We start from the raw sequence: 9,470 nt of genomic DNA on the forward strand, positions 1-9,470 counted from the left end.
GATCTAATAATTAATAAGTAGGAAACATATAATCAAACTCAATTCTATATTACATTAAAATGACAAACATAGCATTTGTAATATTTATGACCATAGAATTTTATTTATAAAAATAATCTATCTCTAATTATTTTCTCTCTCTTCTCTCCTCTCTCTTCTAGGTTTAGATCTAGATCTAGATGATAACCTAATGAAGCTAGAAATGATGGATAGAGTTGAAAAAGATGGTTGGAATGGCACAAACTCACCTTATATAGTCACCTCCAAAGAAATCAAGAGTAAAACCTTCTCCTTTAGATTTGGTATTTTTGGAGTTTTTCTCGAGCTCCTCTCGGGCAAGCTTCAAATGGAAGGTTGACTGGGGAAGAAGCTGTCCGAGACCTTATTTGGGTGGGATCTGTGCTGGCGGGCAACATAAGCCACCCGCCACTAGAGATGGGGTGCATCTGTGCCGGCGGGTGTTTAGGTTGCCCGCCAGCACAGTGGCATCTCGGTGGGTGCTCCCCCGCTGGCCCAGGGAAGCTTTTTGCTGGCGGGTGCCAATCCGACCTGCCAGCACGCTAAATTCCTTATACCTGCACAAATCAATTCTGGCGTAGTGTATTGAAAAAAACATATTGCCATTCAGAAAGCTACTCGATCAAATTCTATAATGCGACAGTTGTTTACCAGCTAATTAACATTCAGATTTCAGAAGAGAGCTGCCCCGGCCAAACCAATGATGTTCTTGGTTAAGTTCAACAGTTGGTGCATAAGTTAGGAACAAAAGGGAGTCCAAAGTCTCCAATACTATTCTTACTCCCTACTTTCTCTGCCCCTAACACTGTATGTACACCTTAAAAAGTTGAAAGTCACACACCTGAAGAACAATCCACTCTTCAGTGCGCATTTTACCAGATCAAACTAATCGACCTTACACTAGTCTTTAAATTAGATCAATTAGTTCTTGCATGCATTGCTTTCTCTCGGAACTAATCTAGCTTGCATGCTTTCAAGAAGAAGAAGAACAATTAAACTTGCACATGCATGCATTATTGTACTTCTTCTTCCCCGTTTTATTTGGTAAGCTTCATCTACAGTCCTGGCCCATCCTCCTGCCTCGGCCTTGCAACCCAGAGCGTGCTGAGCGCGCGAAGGCGGTGGAAGTAGTCGGCGATCGCCACCATGCACCGAGCAGCCTGACGAGTGGTCAGGATGTGGTGGAGCTTGTGGAGGGTCTGCTGCCTTAGGCCATCTGCCTGCAGTAGGGGGTAGCAAGAGAGGCATATATATTAGCACCAAGGTGAAATACACTTAATATTTTTTGCTAATCTTCAGAAACTAAAAGCACAGGTTCGTAATATGTTGCTTATCGACATCTCCTTACTTGGTTTCTATGATCAGTTGGCTGGAGTTATTAATAACTACATTTGTCATATATACGAAAAGTGCATGCAGTATTATATTGTTAAAGCAGGTAAGCTAATTTGCATGCCAACAATTTATGAAATTTGTTGAAAAATAGGAGTAGAGAAGCAGTTGCACCAGGCCGGTCTTATTATTAAACTTTAGTTGCGGTTGGCTTGCTTCTAACTGTTCCACGATTAGTCCAACTTTAAGGAGTCAGTTTCATTAAAGAACTGTAGTAGCTATTTGTACCTCCATACTAGAAATAAGATAGCTTGGTACTATTTTTCTCCTCAAGTTTATAGGTAGCTAGCTATACTAGGAATAAGATACTATAACATATTTTAATTTGTTAGAAAGAATATGCAAGAACATTTTGCTTAGCAAACTGATAAGAAAATGAATTTGGTCTCTGAAATTGTTGTATATTGTGCTCAGTAATTATATTTGGCGCAAACCTAATTAAATCTTGTAGACTATAGCTTTGGTACTATCGACTGCTGCTCTTTTTTCTCTGCACAATTATCATGATCTTGATGTCCCAGCTTCTACATCTTGTCATATCATCGTATGCGAAAGGTTGGCTTCATCTTGGTGACTATTTATGGTCGATCTTCTGCAGGTTATTACATGCTACACATGTGTGGAAGGGATTATTCTTCTTTTGAACTTGCAGCTGTACAAATATGTGTTTGACCTGACGACGCAACGCGCCTCGGCTACGTTGTTGTGTTTAGGTATATGCAGACTGTTCAGCCTTTTTGTTTTGACGTGATCTCTCAACAACCATGACGATGATGAGGTGATGACCCTTGGATGATGCTGGCGGTTTATGCTGGATCCTCTACACCTGGCGTTTTTGTTAAACTTGGTGCAGCACGGTTTAAATTTTTCCTTCAGTAACCAGAAACTCGAATGAAATGGCAAATTTACCATATTTGTCCAGAAGTTGTGGAGTAGGGAAACCATTTACTTTGCTTAATTTGCTAGTTTATTTGCCTAGCCACCTGTAATGGTTTCTCCAAACAGTGTAGGACGAATGGACGATTTTCTTATGACAAACGCTAAAGAACCTTTACTTTCTTTTCACCTTGTGCCATTTGCATCTGCAGCTTCTCTATTTAGTGCCGCCTCTTCATTCAACCCGGATTTACATTCAGTTTCTTATTTTGCAACTAAAATGTCTAGAATTCTTTTAATTGTATTATCAAACTTCCTTTATCGAAAAAAATTGTATTATCAAACTGATGGCACTATTATGAATAATGTATATACATAGTTATATGTTACACTTAATTGCATCCATGAGTTAGTACTGACCAATGCAAGTATTTGTGTCTGAAAGAATTACGTACCTGCAGGACGAAGCTCTCCATAGACGCCACCTTGTTCATGGCAAGGGACATGTGGCCAATGAAGGTGGCGGGGGCGACATCGGGGGCAGCGACAATGTCGGAGATGCTCTGCTGGGTGGCTTCCATGGTGTGGTTGAGAGCCTCCTCCCTCTCCTGCACTGACTGCTGAAGGTTGTATATGCCAAGGATCTGACCCTCTGACAGCGGTTCCACATGCTTCAGCATCACCTGAATACACATGCATATGCCAATTAAAGAAAATGATTAATGTAATTTCCTGTATTATTCTGTATATTTCTTAGAGCTTGATTTTGATTGATGCATTCCTTCCATCAGGGTAATTAATGAATATGAAAAGGAACTGTACGTATATGAAGTGATACAAGCAATGTGACTAATCATGCATGTTAGATCCATTTTTTGCCACATATAGTTGTGTGAGCATAAATGGTCCATGCATCACATGTGTAGGAGACAAGTTTACAAAGAAAACATTAATCAGTATGATCTATACACTCTATCTGAAATGTGTGCTCACAAAGCTGAAAATGTAAGTGTGCATAAAAAGTCCACAAGAAACGACATGTAAATATGTGTGATGCATGTCTACTTGGTGAGAATACTTTTATGGACATCATATATATATATGTACTTTTAGGATGTCTGTTTAGACCCGTTAGTTTCTTAAGGTCAAGGTAATCTAGCTTTAAATAACTTTATTTTCTAGCTATGGCACTAAATATTTCTGTTTTAACATTATGAAAATGGCATGTTTTTCACAAGGAAAAAAAATAGAAGGGTACCATGAATGATGGTAATAAAAAGTGCCTCGTGATTGATGTCCATTTTCAATCTGTACTTTGGGCAACCATTTTCAATTTTAATTTGCAAATATGTGTCCCTAGCTATTTCTATGACACTCATCTACCTTCTAGAAGGCCAAAGAAATGAAATATAGTCACAATATATGCATGGGGAAGGGAATAAAAACGATCGAAGCCCACATGGACCATCCATTAGTCCAGAAACTATCCCCATCACACATCTGGTAACATCTTCCATACCTGTTCCTGTCCGTTTATTACCTACTCCCTGAACGATTCCTCTTACGTTGAATCCAAAATCCTTCTTACCCATCAAGGTACTAGAACCTGTCTACCACATTAGCTAAGATTCTTTTTGAACTCCTCTCAATTATACTCCCTCCGTTCCAAATTACTATTCGATTTGGCTTTTCTAAGTACATAGCATTTGGTATGTATCTAGATATAATATATATCTAGGTGCATAGCAAAAGCTATGTATCTAGAAAAGCCAAAATGAGCAGTAATTTGGGACAGAGGGAGTAGAATCCATCAAGTGACATGAAATGTTGCTTAGATAAAACAGCTAAAAAAGAAGTTTCTTCAGAGCGAGCACTCAGCCCTTGCAAAGCTCTTGGGTTAGGTAGAGATTACTAATAAACCACAAAAATAATACAGGGTCATATTGAAAGTTAAAAATCACACTTAGTCTAACACGGACATCTCAAAAATCAATCATTGACTAGATCGAGTAAATAAGGGAGGGTCAACCCAGAGGGTTGGATATATAGAAGTAGGTTTGGACTGCAAGCTGGTTTCCTCAAGTAAACTTTCATGGCAAATAAAACTTCGGTCAATTAGATTAAACGGTCACACAAGCTAGCTAGCCAATAATTGGTATTTGGATGGCAATGGTTGCATTATTTGGCCTATTGAATGAGTAAAAACTAAACAATATGGGTTGTGCACTGGGTTAAGCTTCCACTAAACAATGACTTACAAGAAGATATAATCTTGCCCATAAGTCTATGGGATTGATCTATCCTGTAATGAAAAGGGACATGTTTTTTCATTTATGTTGCTACTAGTACTATCAAAAATAATCAAATGAACTCGCAACCATGCATCATCGGTTAATTCTCATTCCTAGACGCTAACTAAACTAAGTGCAGCTAGCTACCGCGGTGCATCTATCTCCATCTTTAAATTGTTGATACGAATGTGATGCAACCTTCTGTCTAGAAGTATACTAATGTATAAATTGAACCACCTATTTCACATGTTCTACAATAGGAGAATACACAACAAGGGCGCCGGCCTATTTTGGTGAGATGCCTTTCCAAATGGAGACTAATAATAAACAGCACTTGTCAGAGAAGCTGTGCAAAAAAGGGGATTTAAGCATCTTGGAAGAAATGTCAATTCAGCCACACACTTTACTACTATATATGTTTACTAGCTATGCATTTTATATATCTAGATATAAATTAATGTGACAGTCAAAATTCTACGAAACATGTACTATACCTTTATAACCTCCGAGGGGCGAAAGCCTCCCAACCAAAGGAAGCAACGCTCAGCAGGGCTTGCCCACACTCCAGACAGGAGGTGGAAGACATCAGCCCTGGCCATGGCACCTTTGAGGTTCAGCAGCTCCTCGTGCTGTGCCATTGCACCATTGACGAAGGCCTGCAGCTGTTCATCCGCCATGTGCTCATTCAGCGCAGCCCTGAGCTGGAACATCAGTTTGCTGTGTTCTTCGACCCATCTCCCATACTCCATGTCAAATACCGCAGCTGCTGATCAATATATGTTACAGAAACAAAACAAATGAATTGGTGGAAGAATGGACCATACATCCTAATATGTGGAGTAGTTAAACATGTTTCATTTTGAAAAAAAAATCAAATGTGAGAAGTAATAATTAGACATGTTGACGAAAACACAAAGGTAACTTCTGGAGCTCTTTCCACAAATCAGTTTATTGTTCTGCTGATCATCAATTTCTAGTATTTTCAGTGAGAATCGCAATCAAAGAACTTACACAACGGAATCCTAAAAAATTGAGATATAATTAATAGCAAGATTGAGGGTGACCGAAAAAACTAAGAGATGAAATGGAGTGTCCCATTACCAGGGGAAGGGGCAGAAGGAAAACCAGCTGGCTGCTCGCCGGCGCCCAAGAAGACACCCTGAATATTATATATACATGGTAGTAGTCACTTGTTAATTAGCACTTGCATATAAATGAGAAGAATACAAGTAGTAGTCGCTCCAAGACACAGCTTGTCGTGGAAGAATTAATACAGATAGCAAATTATGAAATTAACCATTTTTTTTTCCATTGTACCTGTACTCTTGCTACTTGAACTTGTTGTTCAAGCTGGCTTAGCCTGATCCTACTTGTCTCCAACTGTTGGATATAAGCCTGAAGAGTAAAAACAAGACTGAATGCATCAATCCACATGGTATGAAAGCAAATCTAATTGTTTATTTTGTCGATTTACTCTAAACATTCCATAAAAGACTGCCTATAGATAGATTAAAAGCATTTTAATTAACTTAGATGCACATGAGACATTCTAGAAGGACAAAAGACTTTGTACCAGCTCGTAAGTCAATATAATTTCTTACATCCCAGATTAAGAAATGAAAAAAAACTAATTAATGGTATATCAACTAATTATATGGGTCAACAAAATTTAAGTTCCATATATATTGGAAATAAATCATGCCAACAGAAAAGTTCACGAGCTTTTGGAAAGTGATATTATTCTTTAGGTGGTTTGTCAAATTCAAGAGAAAGGAAAACTTAGACACATCCTTTAGCACATGTGAGGCCAAAGAAAGAGCCAAAAACTGCTACGTCATAAAATTCACTGGATCAACCTGCTGACAATTGTGACTTCGATTAGGAAACCAGAATGGGATTTTTTTTAAAAAAAGTAGCATGCATGCCGTTTCTCAGTTGACTGACTCACCTTCTTCCTAAGTCTGCTCTTCCTAGCTGCCTCTCTATTCTGTGCAAGCCGCCTCAGTGTCTGCAACATATACACATATATATGGACACAAGTGAATATTAATTGAAGATGAATATAATATTACAGCAAGTCAGCAATGCCGCAGTATGTCGGAAGTGACTTTTCACCATCGTAGGTTACTTCTGAGCTGTTGCAAAAAGGTCAGTCAATGAGTCTCACCTTGGGGTCTCTCACTCTCTCCTGATCGCCAGATGTTGCACCCTTCCCACCGCTAGTTGCTTCCTTCTGCAAGGCTCCTCGTTTTGTCAGTCAAAAGATGAGAGTTGAGAGAGAGAGAGAGGGAGGGAGGGAGGAGGAGGAGTGACGTCAAATCACACTATAAGACATCCAGGTTTAGCTTAAACGCCATAAAAAAGAATCGAGACCTGTTATAAGTAGTCAACAGACCCCCCCCCCCCCCCCCAACCACCCACACAGAGAGAGAGAGAGAGAGAGAGAGAGAGAGAGAGAGAGAGAGAGAGAGAGAGAGAGAGAGAGAGAGACTGCATACATACCTTAGTGAGACTACTCCTGTTCTCCTTGGCTGAGTTAGGCAAGGGCACAGCAGGGGCAGGAGGAGGAGGAGCACTCCTCTGGCCACCTTCTTCTTGTCTCCTGGGAGAAGAAGAGTTACCATTGGGCATCATGGCTGCCACCATGCCCATGCTAACACCCTACACAGAGTTAGCTTTTACAAATTCAGCACACCATATATATGCATCTCCAGTACTTGTTCATCATGGAGTGCATCATGGTGTTTGCATGGAGCACTGTATTGGGAGCTGTACGTACCTTGGCAGGAATTGGCTCGGCCACATGCATCGGCTGCGATGGGAAGATGTTCAGAGTCTCTGCAAACCATGCAATTGACAATGTTGTAATAAGCGCAAACATAAGCGCAATGTGAAGGAGAGAGATGTGTGCGTGATGGATTGTGTATGATTTGAAGAACAAGTGCTTGAATAGAGTTGCCTCTAACAAGTTACATGTCTCTCTCTACACCCCTCTCTCTCCCTTAGATAACGCACGGATGCGCAGATGGACACGCGCAGTGAGAGAGAAGGGACAGAGAGAGATCGAGGCAGCACATGTACAGCAACGTCCGGGAGATGCTTCTGGGGCTATAATTCAACAGAGTACGTGAGAAGGTGCAAATGGAAAGGAATGGGTGAGAAATAGAAAGGAGGAATATTTATAGCTTCTTTTAGATCAAGTTCTTGCAAAGGCCGTCATCGTCAGAGTGTCTGTTACATGTCACACTCTTCACACAGCAAAGAAATACCAAATCCGAAGAAGAAAGAAAGCAGCATGCACCAAAAGAAACCATGACACGGAAGAAAAGGGAGCAGCTGCTAGATATACAGAAGGACCTGCAGGCATATATAGGTGGCAAAGACAAATCCATGGCAAAAAGGGGGAAACTTTTTTGTGTGTAAAGAAGAGTGAAAAACAATTACTGATAGGGAGAGACAAGTTCTTCGATAACATACGCCGTTGTTCTTGATCATGGCCATCCAGGTAGAGAAAAATTGCTGATTGGTCGAATTCCGCCATGTCGTAGCTTGCTGATTCCTTGCTCCTAAAAGGGAAATTGGAGGATGAAATAAGCAAGAATTAGTTGTTGGAAGCATTAGAAAGCAAGTAGGGGATTAGCTTTGTTTTTTTGAGGGATGGATTAGCTTTGTTTAATGGAGCAGATAGAACAGTCGGTGTGACAAATCCTTAAAAAGCTTCTGATCTAGCTACTTGTTGAAAGATACAAGGAAAAGAATCATATCCTGGTATTTGGTAATTTGGTGTCCTTCTTCCTTACCTCAGCACCTAAACTATTTCCATGATCCCTAACTAACCAATAAACTATCTGATATTGTGCTCCATGATGGGTGGATCCGTCTCTTTCTCAACTTTCACCCCTTCATCTCCATGTGTGGTTGAGTTCTAGAAATAAGCAACCCAGGCCAAAAACTCTACAAGATCGATGCAAGATACCCATGGCACGGAGTTCTGATTGCCAAAACTCAAGGGGAAAAAAAAATCTCATTCCCATACCCTAGCAAAAACACAGAACCTCCAATACACTTTTTAATCATTTGCACCAGAAGCAACCATATATTTGAGAGCGAGATGTCAAATCCCTAATCTCGAGAAAGAAAGAAGCAAGCACAAAACATGCATCTTCTTTGTGGAGACACGAATAGAGCTCCCCAAAGACGCGAAAAGAAAAGAGGAACTTGACAGCAACATGTGCAGCTGTGATGCAAGATATATCTTGTGTGACTTACATGGTGGAAGAGGCAGGCATCATCGTCGGCGGTGAGGCGCTCCGGAGACCCTGGGGGAGCTCAGGTGCTTGATGATGGTGGTGGTGGTCTTCTTCTCCAGCAGAGCCCCGCCTGAAGCCCTTATGAAGGCCCTGACCATCCTCCACCCCGGCTCTCTCTCCTCACGCTATGCAGAACACCCAGCAAAAAGATCCAAAAGCAGACATTAATGGCAAAACCGTCTTCTGTTTGCACCCTCTCTTTTTATAGTTGGCACCCAAGCTTTAAAGGAAGTCTTGCAAAGTTTTTTCGTTTGTATGTCACCTAAATCTCCTCTATTCTCCCTCACCTTTTGACCAAGAACCTGAGAGAGGACTTTTAAGAGAGATAAAGGGAGATGATAGATGCACAGGGGAATGGTGAGAAGCATACTAGTCTTTATGTTAATTGGAAGGTTGTGAAGAGACCTCTAGATGTAGGAATTTGGGTAAACGAAGTGGGCCATGAATGTCAGTGGTTCTATCTCTGAAACTTTAAGTTGGATCGGAGGCTGTTGTGTTGCACGTGTGGACCCAAAATGCGACACATTTACTTGTTATGACACGTGTCTTAAAACTGGCTAGAGCAATATTAACGACTAGATGT

General features: G+C 40.6%; 1 protein-coding gene across 4 annotated transcripts; it reads right to left on the reverse strand.

Moving 5' to 3' along the window:
• Positions 1-702: 702 nt before the first annotated feature.
• On the reverse strand, positions 703-9,244 carry LOC117844179 (transcription factor TGAL7). 4 transcript variants are annotated; one of them, XM_072292170.1, is made up of 11 exons: positions 8,847-9,244; positions 8,022-8,143; positions 7,357-7,415; positions 7,080-7,238; positions 6,745-6,810; positions 6,526-6,585; positions 5,895-5,972; positions 5,679-5,736; positions 5,072-5,343; positions 2,742-2,969; positions 703-1,238 (listed from the first exon to the last, which is right to left on the reverse strand). In XM_072292170.1, exons 1-11 carry the CDS (start codon positions 8,867-8,869, stop codon positions 1,074-1,076), a joined length of 1,290 nt encoding a protein of 429 aa, XP_072148271.1. In that variant the 5' UTR covers positions 8,870-9,244; the 3' UTR covers positions 703-1,073. The 4 variants fall into 4 exon arrangements, with proteins under 4 accessions (XP_072148271.1, XP_072148272.1, XP_072148273.1 ...); XM_072292171.1 differs by having other exon boundaries at positions 5,072-5,340; positions 8,847-9,242; XM_072292172.1 differs by having other exon boundaries at positions 8,055-8,143; positions 8,847-9,241.
• Between the last annotated feature and the right edge of the window lie 226 nt (positions 9,245-9,470).

Source organism: Setaria viridis, chromosome 2 (genome assembly GCF_005286985.2).
Source record: "Setaria viridis chromosome 2, Setaria_viridis_v4.0, whole genome shotgun sequence".
Lineage (NCBI taxonomy): Eukaryota > Viridiplantae > Streptophyta > Magnoliopsida > Poales > Poaceae > Setaria > Setaria viridis.